The sequence below is a fragment of the Cyprinus carpio genome, chromosome B17, assembly GCF_018340385.1.
Source record: "Cyprinus carpio isolate SPL01 chromosome B17, ASM1834038v1, whole genome shotgun sequence".
NCBI lineage: Eukaryota > Metazoa > Chordata > Actinopteri > Cypriniformes > Cyprinidae > Cyprinus > Cyprinus carpio.
The window spans coordinates 15,767,794-15,790,302 of NC_056613.1; the positions used below are offsets into that span (position 1 = coordinate 15,767,794).

The 22,509-nt window shown below is 36.0% G+C and overlaps 2 protein-coding genes across 3 annotated transcripts in view; one reads left to right on the forward strand and one right to left on the reverse strand.

Moving 5' to 3' along the window:
- itsn2b (intersectin 2b) overlaps positions 1-13,101 on the reverse strand; it is a 28,884-nt gene extending 15,783 nt beyond the window's left edge. The window contains exons 1-15 of the mRNA XM_042742475.1: positions 12,869-13,101; positions 7,280-7,355; positions 5,757-5,849; positions 5,463-5,526; positions 5,207-5,373; positions 4,298-4,504; positions 3,278-3,359; positions 3,029-3,171; positions 2,250-2,313; positions 1,830-1,967; positions 1,603-1,706; positions 879-1,141; positions 609-758; positions 374-514; positions 96-183 (exon numbers count right to left, since the gene is read on the reverse strand). Of these exons, the coding sequence (XP_042598409.1) occupies positions 96-183; positions 374-514; positions 609-758; positions 879-1,141; positions 1,603-1,706; positions 1,830-1,967; positions 2,250-2,313; positions 3,029-3,171; positions 3,278-3,359; positions 4,298-4,504; positions 5,207-5,373; positions 5,463-5,526; positions 5,757-5,849; positions 7,280-7,286 (1,711 nt within the window). The 5' untranslated portion in view covers positions 7,287-7,355; positions 12,869-13,101. The remainder of the gene's footprint in view (positions 1-95; positions 184-373; positions 515-608; positions 759-878; positions 1,142-1,602; positions 1,707-1,829; positions 1,968-2,249; positions 2,314-3,028; positions 3,172-3,277; positions 3,360-4,297; positions 4,505-5,206; positions 5,374-5,462; positions 5,527-5,756; positions 5,850-7,279; positions 7,356-12,868) is intronic.
- Positions 13,102-14,599: 1,498 nt separating this feature from the next.
- nhsl1a (NHS-like 1a) overlaps positions 14,600-22,509 on the forward strand; it is a 45,814-nt gene continuing 37,904 nt past the window's right edge. Inside the window, exon 1 of one of the 2 annotated variants that reach the window (XM_042742482.1) lies at positions 14,600-15,070. In XM_042742482.1, coding sequence (XP_042598416.1) covers positions 14,785-15,070 — 286 coding nt within the window. In that variant the 5' untranslated portion in view covers positions 14,600-14,784. The remainder of the gene's footprint in view (positions 15,071-22,509) is intronic. The other variant, XM_042742476.1, reaches the window with a different exon arrangement.

Here is a 22,509-nt window from a genome sequence, read left to right on the forward strand (position 1 = left end):
CCAGATGCTTGTATAACAAAAAAAAAAAAAAAAAAAAAATAGTTTAAAATAGCAATTCTTAGGGGGAAAAACATAATTGGCCACATGTGTCTTACTAGGAAGGTTGTTCAGACTCAGGCTGCGGAGTCTGTCATTGAGTTTTTGCTGTTCTATGGTCGACTGTCCCAACTTCCTTTTAAATTCCTGCAAAAAAAAAATCACATACAAGTCATGATTACTGCTATGCACTTATGAAGCAATCTACATCTTAAAGATTTTTTTTTTTTTAAAGAATAAACAGACATTTTGGTATAAATAAATAACTAGATTTAACTTGAATACACAGAGACACATTCAGAGTTCATGTGTGCTGTTACGGACGCAGCACTCAGACCTCTAACTGTTTCTGCAGAGAGCTGATTTCTGTGATGCAGGAGTCTCTTTTCTGGTTGATCATCTCAAGCTCATTTTTATGAATTCTCTTTTTGCCTTCAGCATCTCGAAGCTTGTCAGAGATTTGTTTCTGCCTGTTGCCCTAAAAAGAGAGGCAAATCTTTTATCAAGCACGCTGTCCATTTCAATTTTGTTTAATTTTGTAGTGTTGTTAAATTGATGTCCTAAATCCTCACCACAGCCTCCAGCTCCATCTCCAGATTCCTCTTCTTGGCTCGGAGCTTGATGATCTCCTCCTGCTCCTCACTCTTCTGGTTTAGGAGCTCCTGCTTTCTCCTCCTCTCCCACTCAAGCTGCCGCTGGCGCTCCAGCTCCTTCTTGGCTGCCTGTTAGAAGCATCATAGCAGTGGTTAGTAAAAATGTTCGCCTGAATTTTGTACATCTATATAAACTTTTTGTGAAATGTAAACACATTTTGGGAAAAGGAAGCTGAAAGATCCTCTCACCTCCTTCCTCTCCAGCTCTCGGAGTCTCTCCTCCTCTCTTTGTCTCTCCAGCTCCCTCTGTCGCTCCAGTCTGAGCTCTTCTTCCCTCTTCCTCTTCAGCTCCAGCTCTCGTGCCTCCCTCTCTCTTCTCTCCTGCTCTTCTCTGGCCTTCTGTGCCCTCCTTTCCTCTTCCCTGCGCTGCTGCTCAAGCAGGGCCTGTCGCCGCTTCTCCAGTTCAGCATTTCCCATCTCCATATTTTTCTTGAACTTATCCTCAAAAGTCACTAGATACACAAAGCACACACATAAATTATTACGATAAACAGGAATTTCCAAGCAACTGTTATATTTGATAAATATAAATAGAACTTGTTTTTGTGAAATGTTTTTATCCCTATTTTTGGCAACATATCCCTCTTTTTTAATACAACAATATTTATACATTTTTAGCATGACTTCTTTGTCTAAAATAATATGGAGGGAGGGAGCTGAAAAATCAGCAGGATGCAAATCACAGCCAGGTAATCACACTAAAATGAGATTTATTTAATATTCAGAAAATTATTTGTATCAATTGTTTAAATGTCTTTCACCAAATCAAATAATATAACTCAATCTGTGTGCCTAAATAGAACACATCTGTTTGAACTCTTTGATACCTGGTGTAAACGTGGGAGGATTTTTTTTTTAAAGCGAGTCATAGATATTTGTATTATGTAATAATGGGTGTGGAGTAAACCCATACAATTGTTCCTTGATTTCTGTGGAAGATCAGGCTCATAGAGGTCCTCAGCCAGGCCTGCATAGATCGAGGGAGTGGTTCCATTCAAAGAATCACCAGGCTTCCCCCTAAATACAATTTAAGCAATTCAGATAGTAATTTAAAATGTATTTTACATTCATGATCAGTGTTTTGGATATGATGAAGTTTTCAGTCAATCAGAGATCAGGTAATAAACTAGCCAACAGTACCTCATTGTTAGCGCCACCAGCTCTGAAGGAAGTGCCATAGGCAGCGGCTGTCCCATTTTAGCCATGTCTACCAGATGCATAGCAAGAATAAACTCATCAGCCTGCAGTTTACCATCCTTATTCACATCAGCAAGATTCCTGACAAAAAAAAAACCCATACAAAACATGTTTTGAAAATTTGCAAACTTAAATTTTTAAATAAAACAGTAAATATCATATGCAAAAAAAAAAGAAATTCACGATAAATGCAGTCTTTTGAAGCCACCTTTACATGCTTCATAATATTAGGCCTGTCGTAAATATAGCTGTTAATGACATGTATATATAGCATGCAGCTGCTCTTGTGGAATGAAATCTCCCCCAACTAAGATTTCTTAAAAAAAATGCTTCATGCAAGTACTGGGGAGGGCGAACACCTACCAGATGGCAGCTAGCTGAGTCTGAGTAAGCATTGTTGTAGCCATTGCAGCTCTCACTTGAGGACCTGCAGAAATAATAAAAAAAAGCAATAAAATAATTCATATGGATGCTAATTACCATATTCGTAGAAAAGGATTTTTACTAGATTATAGGGAGAAAAATGCCTATTTGCTGTGTCTTTTTTATTGCTGTTTTTTACAACCAGCTTGTTGAGACTATTGCTGTACTAAAATAACTGGTCTGACTAGAGCTGATTGATATTCCTAATGTCACAATGCTGAAATCCTCCTAAACCATCAACACATTACGACATCTAGAAACTCTTTTCACACAGAAAAATGAGTGCCATTCTCTAATTACGTGTAACAAAACAGCTTGCCCCTGAGATGTAGGCAGTGGGCTTAAACTTAATGCCATAAACCTGTGAAATAAACCTTACAAAGTCCTGTTGTACCCACGTCCTCATTCCTGAAATTCTCTAGTACATGGGTCTTTGTCATGAGGTATGTAAGTGATACAGTCAACTGCTTTGCAGATGAGCCACATGGGTGTGGATTGCCATCCTACTGCACTACTAGCCTTCAGCTAAAGTCTCTACTTCCCATATTAACCGTAAAATCATGAGATTATCACAGTGGCATTTTAAAAGTTTTGTCCCTAGGCATCCTTAAGAGAAACTATAGTACATTAGTGCTATTCGAACTATATGTTTGGCAATTATTTGCATGCTAATAAGACAAACAACCATTCTCTTTTTAAAATCCTTTGTAATTAAATACCTGTTAGATAACCAATCATTTGCTTGTCCAGGCTGTTAAACTGCTGCCTGTATTTGAGTCGTGATGCCTGTGGGACGGCCCAATCAGAAGGGCCACCCTTAGGAGAGTTGCTGGTCAGTGATGTGGAGGGGGAGGAGTTTGAGCTGTAGACATAAGTACACAAGTCAGTTTCGTGTACGGATAGTATCATGTACACAGTCAGTGGATTAATTATACACTATAAAAGGTCTATGTGTGGAAGTTCCTAACCTGCTCGAGCCCAGGTCCAGCAAAGACGGAGTGGCAGAGAAGCCCAGTGGAGAAGAGGAAAAGGAACTTGAAACCGGGAGAGCTACGGAAAAAAACACAAACAAACACACCTGAAAGAAAAATGTAGGCAGTGACACTCTTTCAGAGACAGAGTGTACAAGAAATTAATGAAGGAACACATCGTGCACGAGAACATAAGCCGCAAAGCTGTCATTTTGAAACGGTTTATGCATAAAGAGCTGCTTGTTAAATCAAGATATAGCTCAGTCTTATAGGTACAAGCTGAGCTAGTCCTTACGCAGGAAGGCTGAAGCAGAGAAAATACTGACTGCAGTAAGAGATCAGTGTCATTTCACCTTTAGCACACTGTATAAACACAGGGGCTCTTGGCTTTACAGCACATCCACAATGACATAACACTATCATTCAAAAGTATGGGGTCAGTAAGATTTCCAAATTTTTTTGGAAGAAGTTTATTTAATATATATGCATATATAGTGTTGTCAAATGATTAATCGTGATTAATCGCATCCAAAATAAAAAAAAATTGTTTACATAACATATATATCTATATGAGTGTGTGTGTATACAGTGTTTATTTATCATGTATATATAAATACACACACATACAGTACATATTTTGAAATTATTTACATGTATATTATATTTTATCATATAAAAATATTTAATATATAAACATAACATTTTTCTTAAATATATACATGCATGTGTTTGTATTTACGTATATATACATAATAAATATACACCGTACACACTCATATATTATGTAAACAAAAACTTTTATTTTGGATGAGATTAATAGCGATTAATCAATTAATAATATTTGATCTTACTGATCCCAAACAGTTCAATGGTATGTATCAAAATAAAGACCTGAACTGTACCATCAGAACTGCCAAACCGAATCTTCCAACTGTCATAATCTCAAAAAACAAATGGCATAATTTTATTAGATTCAGGCTTCACTTGCATGTGGACATTACAGTGTCTCTGTCTTACTGGAAGTGAGAGGGATGTGGGTCGGTTGTAGAATGCCAATAGGTCCATTAGGCAGGGCTGGGGTGCTGATGGTGGGCATAACTGGCACCGACAGCCCTGTGCCCATCATGGGAGTCATGCCCGGCATGGGGCTCATGGTGGTCATTGGTATAGGGGTCAGAATGGGCACGCTGGGCATCATGGGTACATTTGGCATAGTTCCCATTCCTGCAAAAGCACAATGGCAAATTCAAACAGACATATCTAGACAGTAAGACAGCAAGATTGCCTGAGAGGTTTTCAAACCATTTCTTTTTATAGTAAGACCTATACTAGCAAAATCTATTTTTTACAAATATCAAAAACAAGAGCTAAATCTTAAAGCTGACAAGCTGAAGACATGTTTCTCTTGTACACTTTGAAGGTTGTGGTTGCAGCAATCTCTTCCACATTACAACAACTCATCTTGAGGTTTTCCTAGCAAATGAGGAAGTATCTTTTGACATTTGCAGTATTTTGCACTTTTATAGCATTGGCTAAATCTAAAATCTACTTCTAGATGTTAATCAAGGTATTTTTTACACCAAAAACAGTCATAACTTAACACTAAACTGCTACTGTACCTTTAAGACTTAAATAACCTCTACATAAATGACCTCCATACAATGCAGGCCAGATTGCTGAACACTGAATATTGATGTTTTGGCAGCATTCATGTGTGACTGCAGCCGGTTATGGTAACTAAAGAGAAACTTTGGCCTGTTCTGTATTGTGATACTTGTGATAACAATTAGATTAACATTAATAATATGTGATCACAACAATAAGCTGTGTACTGATTCACATTTTGGTTACAGTACAAGAGTGTTACAATCCCAGTGCCCTCTTAGATCATCGCTCTGCAGGTTACAGTGTAGTTTGGCAGCGTACCGAGAGGTGTTGCTGGCATGGTTGGAGATGGCACAGGTGGCTGCTTCATGATGATGGGCAGAGCTGTAGGAAGATTCTGTCCCTGCAGTTTCATCTTGATCAGCTTCATGGCTATAGAAAACTCCAGCCGGTCCATCCTACCATCTTTATTCATATCAGCCAGGGCCCTACCAAACACAAACATACAGGTCAAGACTTCTCCATCAATTTCTGTTTTCTTTCTTTTTAAAGACTGTGCATGGTCAGGATTTCTTACCAGATCTCAGCTAGCACAGACTGGGGAAGCCCTGACTGAATGAAGAAGTTTCGCGCTTTCTCCCCTATACACAAAAATTATTAAAATATAAATATTAAATTAAATAAAATATTTGGTAAATAATTTCATATGTAGTACATAAAAATGTAAATTCATTTATGTTTGTATATACATAATTAACTTCAAGAAATTAATCTCTAATAAAACATTTAAATAAATAATAATATCATAATTAGAATAATAAAAAAAGTTTTTTAAATTAATACATTTGAACAATGGCTCCCCATCACATACCTGTAACAAAGCCCTGTACTGGCAAGAGGCTGTCAAACTTCTGATCATGTTTGTCCCTTTCCTCTGGGGTTATAGCCCAAATACTCCGACCACCTTTCAAGAAAAGTAGACAAAAAGAATAAGGGATAAAGAAGAGAAAAAGAAATAGGGAAAAGAAATAAACCACTAAGTGTGCAGGCGGATTCAATATTCTAGTATCAGCAGGTACATTTAAATGCACAGTTATAGTCAAGCTGGGATTTGCATAATGCATAGTCAGGCTGTTCGAATTATATATGTGACACATCGCTTCTCTCTTTCGGCCTAAGTGTACAATGCAAAGGCCCAAAAAAATAAAAAATGTAAATTAACACTATCACATTCAATTCGCATTGTCTAGGTCTAACTTTATAAAACCCAAACCGGTAAGATTTAAGAAGAAAATGTTTCAATTATTAAAAAGACTTTAGTCAGACTGTAATTGAACTTTTAAAGTGAAAGTGCATGTAAATGCACCCAGTGTCACCCTGATATTTATTGAAATTACAGAGTTAAGTCAGCTTAAAGCAGCAGTAGACACAACACTCAATCAAAACTATAAACATATTTTATAAAAATGTCATGCCATGTGCATTTTGCAGATTTTTTTAACAAGTTGTACATGCATTTGCAAATTTCTGTATAACAAGTCACATATATTCCATTTCAGCTATTTCTTAAAAAAAAAAACATGAAAAAAAAAGCATACTTTTTCTACAAAATAATCACCACCAACTACATAATTTTTTTACATAACATTAAGAGTGAGCTGTAATTTTTAAAGACAAAATGAAGAGGAAATGACATCATTTGAGGAGCCAAGTTTAAAATCTTGCAAGTTTTACTGTCCTTTAACATTTGATTAGCTGAGCATAACATATTCACTCAATCACATAACATAGCTAAAAACTTTTTTTCTACCAGTGAATTTGACTTTTGAATGCTTATTCAAAACAAGGAAAACAGCAGCCATTTTGGCTGAAATTGTCTGAATATCCTAACACATTAATTTTCATTCATTCATTCATCTTTCTTAAAAACAACCATTCTCCAAAAGAAAAGGCAGACATGCCACAGAATATCTAAAACTAAACTTTCAATAAACAACATCCCTTGAAACATTTACAGGGTGAACCGATAAATGTTATTCAAATGTACAGCTATATGTATACTGTATATTTATTTTAAACAAGTCAGTTATCAAAAAATCTAAATCAATAAGCAGTGAGGTGTCAGTGTGACAGTTGGGCTGCTGACAGGCAGAAATCAAAGCGGATGATCAGAGCCGCTGGTGTGTGAGCAACTCATGCTGCAGTGTGTGGGAGCAGCGTAGCATCTGCACACACACCGCAAATATGAACGAGACATGATAAATAGGAAAGAACTCATGTTCTAGTGCATTTATGAGGCTAAAGGTCCTCTGTGCACACACACACACCCAAATCCTGTTGGTTTGGACACGTGGGTAAACACACACACATAGAAATATAAAGCAGACCTCTTACCATTCATGGCTGCAGGTGGCAGGGATATGAGGACAGTGGTCCTGATCTCCTCGTCTCAGCTGGCTAGCTCAGTCATCTGCACCACACACACATACACACACACACAGCGAGAGAAAGAAGAAATGTCCACTCATTAATAATGCAGGCAGGGGAGCGCAGGGCTGTCGCTATCTCCATCCTGCACTCTCCGAGTGAAAGAGAGAGAGAAGAGGATGTGTGAAGGAGAGAGGAAGGGTGAGAGGGAGGAGATGAGCGCTATAAACTCCCCATACAAATGTTTTCAACAGACTAATGCTCTTTGTGCAAAATCTTAATAAACAATGACACTTTTATGACTGACTGCATCAATATCCTCCTCCTAATAACATCAGAAACTGATTTCACTGCATACTAAGCTTGATCATTACTTTGGGTGGAAACAACACTTTAACCCTGCAAAGCCCGATGCATGAAATAAGAGCCAAGAAAACCTAACAAACAGAACTTTTAATGAATATGATACAGTAGAATATAAAGCTCACACTCAAGGAGGAAAAATACCTCAAGTTTATTCAAAGGCCTAAACTGGGCAAAAATATGCAAATTGGCGCAGACGCAAATATTTAAATCGCCCCAAATTCTGATAAAATTCTAAGTTGTCGCTCTATATCTCCTTATAATGTCTTAGTAAGTATAATGAAATAAAAGCGCTATCTAGGTTTATTCCTGTAAGCCTGACATTGATAGATGAAATCATATATAACTTGTAAATTTACTAAATATTAATGCTTCCGGTAAATGTCAGAGGTGGGGGTCAGTAATGGGAGTCAGCCAAGAACTCTGATTCACACATTAAATCAATTATAGTCTGACATCATCTCTGTACTGTACACATGAAAAAAGCTCAAGATGGCAGATAATTATATTATATATGACTGGGGTGAATTGATATGGGTACAGACAGAGACCAAAACAGACATAATGGACAATGATTTACATATATGCAAGTACAAAAACATGTATATAGATCTTAATTGCATTACATTTCATTCTCACACACACAAACACACACAGACACACACACACACACACACACACACACAATGCTGAGAAACAGGGCTGGCAGTAGGGCTGGGCGATAGGTCAAAAATATCTTATCGATAATCGCCTTTAAAAATATCGCGATACCCGATAATATCGTCTATCTAAGCCCCATCTCCACCATGCCCCGCCCCCGCCTAGACAACACTGCAGACATGCACCATAAACACACACCATGTTCGGTTTTGTCTTAATTATTGCCACAGAGTTTGGTTTTACTTTTCTTAGTTTGTGCTTAAACTAACAGAAATCGTTAGCTTTGTTGTTATTTTGGTGTTGCTAATAATTCCCACTCTGTTCTTATCAAATCTGTGTTTGAAATTAATTTCATTTCGCACCGCTTTAGTTCCAGAACTAAATGTACAGTACTAAAGTACTGGGATGATTCTGCGCAAACTATTTCCCAGTACCATTTAAAAGATTGCATTCTCACCGACTGTGTGTACTAGGAAGTGACGTAATCCGGTTGACAGCAATGTCATTTGTTCACGGCGTTCAACAACAGAAATAAAGAAGAACAACGTTAACAACAGGAGGATGGAGGACACTGTAATCAGAACTGTGTTTTTGTTGTGTCTCGCGGGTTTCACAATAATGGACATGGAATGTCGATGTATACGTAAAGCAATTGAAAGAACAGAAAGGACGACTAAGATTCTCCAACGACAACTGGCAGTGCTGCATTTGCTACAAGTGCCTGCACTTCAGCATCCGTATATTTATCGCTGTTCGTCATACTTGCTAAATAAGTTGACAATGTTTACATTTTCATATGCGTTTGGCCAATCAATGTCTACTTACGTCACGGGTAGTAGCAGTTATGCTTGTTAGACCATGCTCCGGAGTAGAAGCTAATTTTGTTCTCGAAAAAGGCAATCCGGTACTAAAATTGCACCCAGTTCCGGCGGTGCGAAAACACCAAAAAGTGGGTAGTTCCACAATTAGTTCTGGTACTATGAAAAGGTTCCCACAATGCAAAAGGCCCTTATTTCATTCTTGCATGCAAAAAGACCTGTATGGTGACTCTGGGGCTATGTAAAATATTTGTTGCAACTTACTAGTTTTATAATTTGTAATTTTTTTCCTGATAATGTCGATAATCGTCTGTTACCTGACAGTTGACATCGCGATACTTACGAGACATCGTCGAGATACGATAACATTGTCTTATCACCCAGCCCTAGCTGGCAGACACAATGCAGCCTAATTATATAAGACTGTCCTTCCACAGACTAGTCAACTGAAAAATTGTAGTTTTATACAACCCTGTTAAGTGGTCAGTATATCTTTGTATATCGGCTGATCCAAAATTGTCCAAACATCAACTTTGTTAATATATGACTACCACTAATCAAAAGTCATTTAACAGACCAGTTGTACAGTATCTGACAGTTGTCAGGACTTCAAAACCAATTACTGATGGCAAAATATACACACATTAAAAACAGGATGAAAGTTGCTGACAGGAAGTGATGTGTGGCAGTATTTGGTAGGGCTGTGGGAGCAGGTCTATAGAGGAACAGAATGCAGTCAGACAGGACAAGCTTCCAGAAAAGCGCTCAGATAGGGCATGCTTGTCATGTGTGTCATATTACTCCCTTTTCTCTCATTCTCTCCCCCTCTAACACACTGGCTTTGGTTTTCTTTTATTCAGAGAGTGATGGACAGATTGAGTGACTTATTTATTTTGCATTTAATGCCATGACACAAATCTGTGCAAATATTAGGTAGGTCAGGTTCTGTAAGAAGAAATTGCTAATGCTCATCAAGTCATAATAGTGTGAAATATTATTACAGTTTAAAATAGCCGTTTTCTATGTGAACATATTTTAAAATGTAGGCTAATTTATTCCTGTGATGGCAAAGCTACTATTATTAGTATTACTATACTATATTATTATCATTATTAAAAAACATTTGTATTAAGTGCTGCTTAATATTTGAGTAGAAACAATGATACCTTTTTAGGATTCTTTGATGAAAAGAAAGAAAAACAGCATTTATTTAATTTTTGTAAAATTAGAAATGTCTTTATAATCACTTTAGATTAAATTAATGAGTCACTGCTAAATAAAAAAATAATAAAAATCATTAATTAAACATTAAATTAAAAATCTAAATTGAATGATCTTGGACAAACTGCATATTTGAATGAGAATAGGTATATTTAAATTAGAAACTGCATGCGTTGCATATCTCTCTTTCCAGTACATATTGAGTCAAAGGGAAATCACCCAAAACCGCTGTGTTCCTGAGAGCTTTGAGAGACCAATGGTATTTCACTGTGGCTTGCATGTTATTTGCAGCTGGCTCAAATTTTGCATGAATTGATCTTTAGCAAATATCCAAGATTCAGCTCTTAATAAAACATTTAAAATTTTTTAAAATAAAATATTTCTTTCCACTATATTATCATTTGCTTGCCAATTTTATAATGTCAAATTTGTTGGCACTGTATGAATTCTTTGGAAACACTGAATCACAGAGAAAAGCACAATGTAATTGTGTCATTCTTCCTTCACTGACTTTATTTTAATGACGTGTACAGTACGATGTAAGAACTGCAAAGATAGACTGTGAGGTCATAGCTGGGCATGTCCCGCCACCTCCTGCCTCCACCCCGTGTATGATTTAACAGCCACAAAGGAACAAAGGAAGTGGGAGGAAAGCAAAAACGAAACAGGATGTCGACAGGTCACAAACAATGTTAAATGCTCTGGACCCACAGCCCTGTGGTCAGAGAGGACATTAAGCCACATTAAGACCAACAAACCCTGTCTGTGTGTCAGACCTTTCACTTTTGTGCTTGCCACTGAATTCTCAGTTCTCATAAAATGAAAGCATTAATTGTAGAAGAGAGCGTGTAGCCTTGATCATGTGTTAAAAATAACAAAAAACATCTCTGGCAGTATTACCAGAGATACTGAGGGCGGTTGGTACCAATTTCATTTCCCTATACTGTTAAATTATATTTGCTTATTTGTCAATTGTTATTTTAGTTTTGTAATCCGTTTAACAGAAATATGTCTGTTTGACAGAGAGCTCTTCCACATTCTGAGAGATGTTGTCTGATGGCTTTATGTGCAGAAGGTCATGCAGGTTACGTCAGTGAAGCCTGAACAAACAGACAGACAGCTGGCAAGAAAGCTTATACACTGTACATAAACATCACACTACTAAAACATCACTGAACCTTTCTAAAGATACATCAGGGCTCAACAAAAAGGATCTTGTTGGCGCAGTTATCGGGCCAGGAGTTCACATTTTTACTTGCCCTGCCAACATTTTCTCTGGCTGTAGGCCTACTTCAAGTAGCTATGTTTAAAAAATGCCATTTTTAGCCAGTGTTATTTTAGTACATATATATATTTTAGTATTATATATATATATATATATACCACTATAGTATTTATTAATATTTTGAATTGGCTTTTATTTTTATATTTTCAGTTTTCATTTTTATTTTGAAGTTATTAATCTTGTTACTTTAATTGTTATTTTATTTCACTTGCATTTCAATGATCAATTTATAATTGTTTTAGCTTACAATAAGTGCAGTGTTTCAGCAACATATTTAATGTGTGATGTGACCATTCACCTGAAAACAGAGGACAAAAATCAGTCATTATGGTTTGACAAATCATTCTCCTTCACTGATCCAGAGATTGCAAGGACATTTCCTTAAAGACTCAAAAGGAATCAACTACATTACTATTAATTTAAAAGAGCCCGAATTCAAAAGCCCGACAAAAATGTTATGTAATGTTATATAATGTTTACAGAATAGAGTAAATTACAGCATATTATTAAGAGAGACAGATCAGGAGCAAATTGATCAATATGACGTCCAATCTATGGCACAAAAAAGACGACAAACCAATGAAAGGATGAGAAACACTGACCACTGGTCGTGATAGACAACATATTTGGCCAAGTTAGGCAACGCTGTAAGTTTTGAAAAACCACCACCACCACCATCATCATCATCATCATCATCTATTAGCTCATGTTCCGGCAATTGTCACGTATGAATCATTGTAGCAATATAATATCTAATACAAAAGCGAAAAAATTATAACTTTATAGAGAAAGTATAACTCCACTAGAGAGAGTACTGCTTCGTATCTGAGGGTGAAGGGCAGAAAGACGAGTTTGTCACTCGTCTGGCAGGTTTGTGTGAAGAAAGTATGTTTCGAAAGCACTTTGAATCAGGTCTTTTACATGAAATGACACATGACTCACAATGAGCTCTAATATTTGTAATATGAAGCTCTGAAGGACTTTGAAGAGTGTGAAACTGGACACTTTTCCCAAGTCATCACACAACCACTGTAAAACCAAATCATAACCCGCAGAAAATGTTCAACGTTACATGTAAGTTACCATAGACTGTATGTGTATAATAAGTACTGTAACTGTATTCTAACTAGCTATAAAGTGTGATTACAGCATATACCGTTAAATATGAGCAAACATCTGAGCAGTATTACAAGACGTAACGTTACTCACATTACACAACAGCATTAGTGACTGCGCGAAGTCTCCAGGGAGGAAAACATATCCTTTTCCATTGTCCTCTGAATTAACGTGATGACAGTCGGCTTTCTGGGTTTCTTCAGAGAATTTCTGCAGTGTTTTATTGAGAATCTTTGACAACCTGTTGCTATACGGCGCTGTCAGACAAACAACATGACAACATGGCTGACGACGAGACGTGCACGAGCGCAGAGCGCAGAAGAGCCTTTAAGAGCCGATGATGGGAGGAGCTGAGAGCGCTTCAGTGCAACACTGCTGCCCCCTCACTAGCTACAAAACATCACAGTCAATCTACGCGAGGCACTTTTCTACACTGAATTTTTTTTTCATTCATCCAATTAAAAAAAAAAATTTTTTACCTTGAGCCAATGAAAAATAAATAACTTGCAATTGCAATTATTAAACACTAATATGTTTTATAGCAATATGTTCTATATTTAAATGACTTATTTAACCAAAACATAATACAATTTTCAATCATGTCTATATATGGATCGTACACTAACCTCCTGCTCTTTTATGCCAGTGCAAATTAAGTTTTCGAAAAGAAAATTACGTCCTATGTACATATTACTTTATAGTAATAAAACCTAAACCTTAAGCATACAGAAAAAGTAACATCGATAGCAATATAAAGACAGTATATGAGCAATATAAAGATATAACTCTCATGAAAATAAATAATGTTTCTGGAAACCCAAGTATTTCATAAACTTGAGACAAAAGCTATTTTCTAGTTTAGCGTTAAAGTGAAGAAAAAGAAAAGAAAAGAAAAGACAAGAAAAGAAATGAAAAGAAAAGAAAAGAAAAGAAAAGAAAAGAAAAGAAAAGAAAAGAAAAGAAAAGACATTTCCAAACACATGCCACACGAGGGCGCACTTTACCTAAATTAAATTATTGTATACCTATCCCACTAAATGAAGTCATGAAACACTTTCGTTACTTTAATATTTTATTCTTAAAGTGTGCTTCCTGTTAAGTTTAACTTATCTCTGTAAAGGTACACAAAGTATGCACAAATGGCTAACTTGTCGACTGGAGCATCATTATCAATTTGGACAAATGTCAGAGATTAATCTTCTTTCTCCTGATATCATTAGTAAAATAAACTCTGATCATGCCATAACAAAATAATTATTGTAACTGCGAAAAAAAGCAATTCCACATTAATTAATTAAAGTCAGAGGCGAACAGTAGTGAAGTATTTTACTCTGCTGTAAAAGTACTTTTGAAGTGTCAGTAATTTAAAAGTGTTTAATTCAAAGCATAATATTGTACTTTTTACTGCACTACGTTTCATATTAAATATCATTTAATACTTGATTACATTAGAAATCTATTACTTTCTTTTACTCGAGTAAAAGTAATTCAAAGATTTACTTGAGTACAAGAAAGTACAAAATTTTTTAATGTTCTTAAGTATTAAAGGTAAAAACAACAACAACGACTTTAATTTATGAAATGCAGGCTAGTGGAGTAAAAAAGTATGACATTATGCTTTGGAGTGAAGTAAAGTTTTCCGAAGAAAAACATACTTTTTAAATTTACTTTAGTAAAGTAAAAATCCTTCACTACTGTCCACGTCTGATTAAAGTTATGCTAGTTGATCAGAAGCTGGCGCGAGATCCGCAGTCCTGCACAAACTCCAGATCCTCACATTAGGCTCCTCCAGATTCCGGGGTTTGAGTCTGTCCTGATAACCGAGCCCCCATAAGAAAGTTTAAGAAAGCGCTCCTCCAGAAGAATAAGGGCAGGATCCTTTGAATCACGAGGCGGGATGTCAGGATGTTTGCAGAACAGGTTAAGACACCGGAATGGACAACAACACTAATAAAGAACAAGTGGACTAATTGCAATATAAAAAACAAATAGATCTTTTCCATGAAAAAATGCCGTTTCATAAAAGAATAGTGGAGCCCCGGAGCCTGGGCAGAATAAACAGAGAACGACTGGAAGTTAATGGCGATGTATTTGCTTCCCTGGATGCTGTGAACTGTCAAACTTTGATTAACATCCTCCGTCAGCTGTCCGATCTGTCGCGGCACGCGAGCAGCATGTTTGCAGAGATCCAGACTGAATCAGCGCTGGTCATCAATAAAGCTTCTGCGCTGCAGCACAGGCTGGACTCACTGCAGGACACTGTGCGACATCTCAACCACAAGAGGACCACAATCCGTGAGTGCTTTACCTTCATGTATTCAACCACAATGTGGCAAGCATATTTCCTAAAACTAACTAGAAGCCAATTTATTTTTTATATTACAGTATACGTATTTTTAAATGAATAGCATGCAGCCGGTGATGTTTGTTTGTTTCAGTATTCTTTACATAACTATTCATAAATTAGATAAACTATTCATTAGATAACCCAAGGCCTACGTATCTACTTATTTAGAATGTGGAACAGATTTAAGAAATAAGTACTAAGAAATAAGTATACTACATGAAAGAAAAAATTAACTATTTTGGTCTTTCTAATTCAAAATCGCATGTTTAGTTCAATGTGTGACATTATTTGTGAAATTTACTAGCAATTTTTAAATGAAAAATTTTTCTACACAATTTTGCAATAGAATTCAGTGGCAACTGAGCAATTTATTACAAATACCAATGGAATAGTTACCGGTTACTACTTGGATACTGACTAGTAGCAAATACGTAAGTAGTGATTAATTGAATATAGTAGGCTAGCTAATGTAAAAGTTACTAGTATTTACTGAATACTTAAATAATAAAATAAATGCTATTGAGATAAAATATGTGCTAGTTAATTTTAGGAATAAATGTTAAAATGGCTTGCCATAACAGCACTTCATGATTCCAGATCATTAATTCCAAATTCCTTTCTAGATGCTTGGCTTTGTCTGGATTTGGAATTCCTTTCAGACTTGTGCTGTGTTGTACTTTTATCTCATGGCACCTGTAGTTGCCTGCTACTTTTCACTCACTGTTTGTGATCTGCAGCTCCAATTAGAACATAAATAAATAGAGGTTTTTGGGATAGACTACTGTGCCAGTAATAATGGTTGGCACAGCACTCATTGAGGTCTTCTCAGGGACTGTGTTCACCATTGTGCTGAACATGTGAATGCTGTCTTTCTGCTCATAATGGATTATTTTGTAATATATTTTTAGGATTTGTTCAAGGTGGCAGAAACGAGTCTTCTTTATTTCCTTTTTCTCTGCACCCACATATTTCTGTGTATCTCCATGGTCGATATTTTGCACTTTCTGTTCAGCGATTCCCTGCAATGCTTTCACCTCCAAAGAAAACAATGGGTGTTTTCACTGGCCCTGCCTCCAGAACTAAGCCTAGAGTAAGGTGAGTGGAGTGCAGGAAGCAGAGCATAAGTGGATACATGTGTGCTCCAGACTTCCAGCCCTGGACGATATATTATAAGGTACTAAGAAAAAGAAAGTGAGTGATTCTTTGCCGGCTGTATGCTATGACATGGATGGACACTGGGTACAATGGATATAACATTTAAATGATCAGAGAAATTACAAATAACATAAGACTAATCTTCAATAGATATAGAAAATGCATCAATGATCAAATACATGTAGAATATAGTGATCTCAGTAGTGATTTTCCAGTCCCTATAAATAATTGAAACATACACACTGTTGGACTCCCCAAAACTTTCTGCCAGATTAATTTTTAATGCAGTATTTATTAATTGGTTTGTATCGGATGTACATTAAAAAAAATTAACTATAAATATATTTTTTTTATATATTTTGTATTCATTGCTCGGTGTAGTTTATTTTTATTTTATTTTCAATTTATAGTCTTTGCAAACCTTATTGTTATGCACACTAAAAAAGGATGGAAATTTTATTCAACATGTTTGCATCCCATTTTATTTCCATTTTGTGACATATTTCTGAGTCAAATCATATATTTAATGAGAAAAATAAGAAGTTCTAAGACTTGTTTTAGTGTATTGGAAATTGGTTGGATCTTGAAAAATTATATTTATGGTTAAAGGCAGGGAAAAAATGTATATATATATATATCTATATATATATATATACATATATATATATATAGATATATATATATATATATATATATATATATATATATATATATATATATATATATATATATATTAATTGAACATTATATTGAATTGGACATGTCCCCTTCAATGTCCATCAAAAAGTAAAAAATAAAATAAAAAAAGTTTTCTGTTTCGGGGGCAGAAGTAGTTTCATTTTGATTAAAAAATAAATACACACAGAATAAATACATGCATCAGTACCTGAAATATTTGTATGCGGTCAAGGTTTGTTATAATGCACAAAGGAATTAAACATTTTGCATAAACACGATTGTTTCTGCACATCAGCCCCCCATATTTTGTTTGTTCTGACAATAGCAGCAATAAAGCATAGTATATTTACTGTTGGGACTGAAATATATCAACCATATAGACATTGTGTGACTGTATGCAATCCAGCTGTTTTATTCCTACTCCTCCCTCCTTCCCTCAGAGAGCAACTCCAACCCATTCCTCAGAGTTCGTCTGCAGGGGGAATGCATGTCAAAACCAGATGTTGGTCCAGCCCTTATGAAGGCTTTCACTGACACTGTGTTTTTATCACAGCCATATGGATGCACACCCTCTTTCTTTGTCTGTTTGGTATATATTTTCTTCATTATAATTGGGGAAATGTCATTTTTTCCCACTGTTTGTGTGCTAATTCTTTCCAAGTTGCTTTTCCTTTTTCCTCCCACTCTTTATCTGCAAAAGGAATGGACATTGACCTGTTGTATTTTTTATTTTCTGCTCAACTGGGCAATAACTTAATACGAGCAGAGAGCTTTGAGTTCCTAAGAGTTGAAAGCTGGAACCTTGGTGCATGAATCTATTCAAATCCATGAAAATCTGGTATCAGTTTAAAATCCTCTGAAGTCCATATTGAAGGAAATATGGACTGTTGCAAGCTAAGATACAAAATCTGGCCTGCAGAAGGTTGAATGCTTATTTCAAAATGGCCTGACCAAAATACTGGACATTTATCCAACAATAGGCTATAATTGGATCAGAATGTTTTTCTTTGAATATTTTTATTTTATTTACAAGCTTCAAGTTAATGTACAACTCTGAAGTTCAAGGCACAGGTCTTAAGTGAATGGAATCAAGTTAAAATGCCAATATTTGTTGCATTGTAGGTATCTATTTAAAAAATACACATTTCCTACAAACTATTTCACTGCACACATATGCGGATTATGAAGTTACTTGATCTTTATCATTACCATTTTGCTATGGAGATAAAGACAAAGAGAAAAAACTTCTTACATGTACTTTTACATTTTATGTAGCTCTGTTAAATGTGTTTTTATCTGCTCACTGACTGGAATATAACTCGTGATCACTCTGCTGTTTCTCTCGTATGGGAAAGTTTTGCACTCTTGACTGTTGTGACATCATGTTGTTTAAACAGTTGTATCACATATCTCTCTCAACCAGACAATAGCTTTCCAACTGGAACCTCTGCAAAGTCCATCTTGGTGGAACTTGGTGGGCTTGTTTTTATTTCATGACTCTATTTTTATGGACTTTCTGTATTTCCTTTATCTAAGTTGTTGTTGGGAAATGGTTCTGCATAGTGAGTTATGTAAATGGAAGCAAAAGGGTTTATATTTACACACTATTTACTACTTTTCCATTTGAATTTAATTCTGGGTTTATGGTGGAACTGTGTTAGTAAACTTGACACCGAGTCCAGTATCAAGCTTCTTTGCTATGAAAAAGAATTTCATGAAGCCTGTATGCAGAGGGTTTGGATCACATTTCACTCCAAAATTTGAAAGAAAAAAATAAAAAAAGATATTTTTCCTTTTTATGACCAATATCAGGACCATTTTATAACTATGATTATCACAACCAAAATAGATATATTTCATGTACTCAAGCATTTCAAAACAGAAACAGCACTAGCCTGGTTTTCATTACAGATTTGCACAAAACTATTGCGAAATGATGGCGTTTGAATTAACCAGTGTTATGCTACTAAAACACATGAGGTGTTTCTTAGTGGTTATAATACATTAAAGAATGATCATGTGACATTTGCATACACCAGGCGACCCGTAAATGTGAAAAAAAAGAAAAAAAAACCTGTTCCCATTGCACTTTTGTGAAATATTCCTTTTTCAAATTGCCTGAAAAACCACCTCATGCAAGTGTAAAAAGTTTTTTGCAATATATGGGAGTATTGCGAAATTGGCATGTTTATGTAAGAGTAATGGATCATTAGTGACTGTATTAGATATTGTGAAAGGAATGATGGCCTTTAGAATGAATGTTCTCCCTCAGTTTTCCTAATTACAGACTATTAGCCTTGAAATATTAAAATGTTAATTATTTTGACATTTGATAGATGATTTTTTAATAATAATAAATATTTAAATATGTATAACTTTATCCAGATGCTACTTAAATACATTATTTTGGCACTAAAGTTGTTTAGTAATAAATCTTTTTACATATTAGGAAACCTGGCTAATTTGTAACAGCTCTAATATATAAGCTGTTGTATATTTCAGCACTTCTGTTTTACAGAATTTAGATGTTTCTATATGAGATTTACCTGTGAAATGGTTGGGTATGGTTTGTATGCCCCAGTTTTACATTTTCATTCTTTATGTATTAGTAAGCCTCTCTCATGATGATTTTGAGAAGTCTGAGTTTCAATAACAGGATTTATGAGCTGGACTAAAAGCATGCTTGATGTAAAATGCTCTAGTGAGCAGACCATGTCAGGTGAGATTTCAGCTCATCAATTTTCTCAAAGAATCTAATTTGATGGAACAAAAGGAGGAGGTCTAATATAATTACAAAAATGGAAGAGGAATGGCAGGTACTTCTTACACAGAACAAAGGACTATGGCAGTGGGGAGTAATAATGATAGATATGGAGGAGTTACAGAGTAGTGCAATAATGTGACTGAAGTTTGATTTTACTTTCTCTGATGTAAAAGTTTATTTGAGTGTACCATGTCATAATCAAATGATCCAACAGACCTTTTCTTTTTAAGCGGAGATTTTACTGTGCATTCAGCATCATTAAGGGACTACTCTGCCCTGTGGCAGCTCTGCCTTAACAATAGGTGTCTTGTGCTTGGACGAAGGGGCCCTGAACTTACATCCAGCTTGGCACCGACAGCAGAGTCTCTGAGATTGAAGCGCTTTTGTTATTGAGTTTATTTAGTCATGGCAGAGTTGGAGTAAAGGACTGCTTCGGGTTCACGCCAACATGGCTCACAGAGGTCAGGGGCTGATGTTTTCATTAAGTTTAATTCTAGTCTTCTTGGCCTTTAGTCCCATTTTTAGTGCAAAAGCCTCTCAGTCTCTACTGTTCTAGATCATTTGCCTTCTGTTTATGGCCTCAGTCCAACTTTCTGTCGAGGCTGTTTTGCCTGACTAGCTCAGAATAACATTTGCAAGGAATGTTAGTTGTAAAATGTTAGAAAAAATTGCACTGGAATGGTTCCTTTTATTCTTGGCCTGGAAAGGTCAACTTAAACTGGCCTAAGCTGGTTTGGTGGTCTGAGCTGGTTTAAGCAGGTCTCACAGCATGGGTAAGTTAGCAAAGCTGGTTTCCCAATCCCTCTAAAACCATCCTGATCAGACTGGGAGACCAGCTAAAACCAGCAAACCGCCTTAGGCTAGTTCAAGATGTTTTTTCCAACAGAGTTTTGTTGTTCAATTACAAAATTGCTCTAATTGCTCATTATGTTTTGGGAATTCCAAAAGTTTTGCATAACTGTAGGCTTTAATCTATTTAAGAGTGAATTCTACTCATTGTTTTCCAGATAACGGAATCTGTGAATCGTTCTTCCTCAGCATGTGGGCGTCTTTTGTGTAGATTCCCCTTCAGTTTGCCCTTCACTTCAGACTAATTAAAAGATCTCATGGGGATGTGGAGAAGTAGGTCAGTGAGGGATGCTTATTCTGGTTGAAAGAGAAATATGATTTTCCTTGGCGGAAAAATCCAGCACATTCCTAAATCCCTCAGTCAGCCAGCAGATTCACACCTGGAAGTCTGGAACCGAAGAATCGCCCCTCTGCCACGGTGCAGTCTAACCGAGTTTGAGTTATTGTTTTCTACCCATACTCCCATTTACCATAAACACACACAGGCATAGACCATGTAGTATGTTAGTCTTATCAAATGTGTCTCACAGTAGCAAAAAACACAGATCATTTTTTAATTAATTTTTATATACAGATAAGCTTCATTCCTCACAAGGAGCTGTGATAATCTGAAGGCCAGTATATTGTATCAACAGTCAGTGTTTGCACCATCACAATGGGTGGTCAAAAGTATTTTTGAAAGGATCTTCCACAAAGTTTGTAGGGTAGTTTACTGCATGAACTCATATTTTGGCATTTGACTTGGTTGAGAATCTCAATTTCATATGTATTAAACACTTCCACACTTTATTATGTTTATCGTGATTGCATATCTCACAGTCAAGACCTTATTTATTAAAAATATTACTGTGAAATTGCACTATAGTATACTATGCTGTGGTGACCTTATGGGAAGTCTGTGGTGACAGCTGTGATACTGGAATAACAAAGATATGATCACTGAAGATATCAGAGGGAGGATGACTGAGATAGGACAGTGACAGACTTTAGGATTTCCTTCTGGTTGTGCGAATGTTTCCTGTTTGTGAAGTCTGGCTATAGAGTGAAAGAAACCTTATAACAACTGGCTGCAGCCTGTAGGGGGAAGTCTCCTTGAACTTGAAATTAAGCATTCAGCCTATTATAGACGTGTTGTATGAAAAATATATGGCGTCTTCTTGATCAAAAATATATCTGGTGTCGTTTTTTGGTTGGCTCAAGTGCATGAATAATGCTAAATACTCATTGGGATGGTCTTTGTTTATTATTTCATCAAACTGCTTTGCAAGATCCATATAAAACAAATCAGCCCAGTCCATATAATTCATTATTTAACGTATTTCACGTAGGCCAGAATCACTTAGAATCACCTTTCTACAAGTTAATGTCTTAATGTCTGTATCTGAATTTCTGAGCCGGATGCAATAAATAATACATGTAGAAGGAATATTGTGAAAGGTGTATATCTATATATCTATTTATAATAACTTCTAAATAGAAACTGCTCTGGTTTTGGTCTGTTTCCACAAAGAGCGCTGAGAAGAAAACTAAGTGAACTTCAGATCGAAAGTCCTTATTGCATTTTTGTGCAAAAACAAAACAAACAACCTAGAGAAATAAAACAGATAAAAGGGGCACAGGTGTATGTGTGTCAGTTAAGGTCATTGGTTATGGTTCAACAAGTGCCCTTAATGTGGTTTTAATGGCTTATTAGTTTGCCAAGGTCATATGACTGGACTTTATGGTTGAAATATGCAACTCCACCGCTGTTGCTGCTCTCTTTTTCCAATTTAATCCTAATTGAAAACATCTGATCCTGGGATTGTTTAGTCCTGCTTTAGTGGGGAAAGCGCCTTTCAAAATACCTCCAACATTAATTTTTGGAATGTGTATGTGTGTGGAGAAAAAGAAATTTGAATTCATTGGTTTATTTGGGTGGAGTCGACCGACTCATAATTAAAA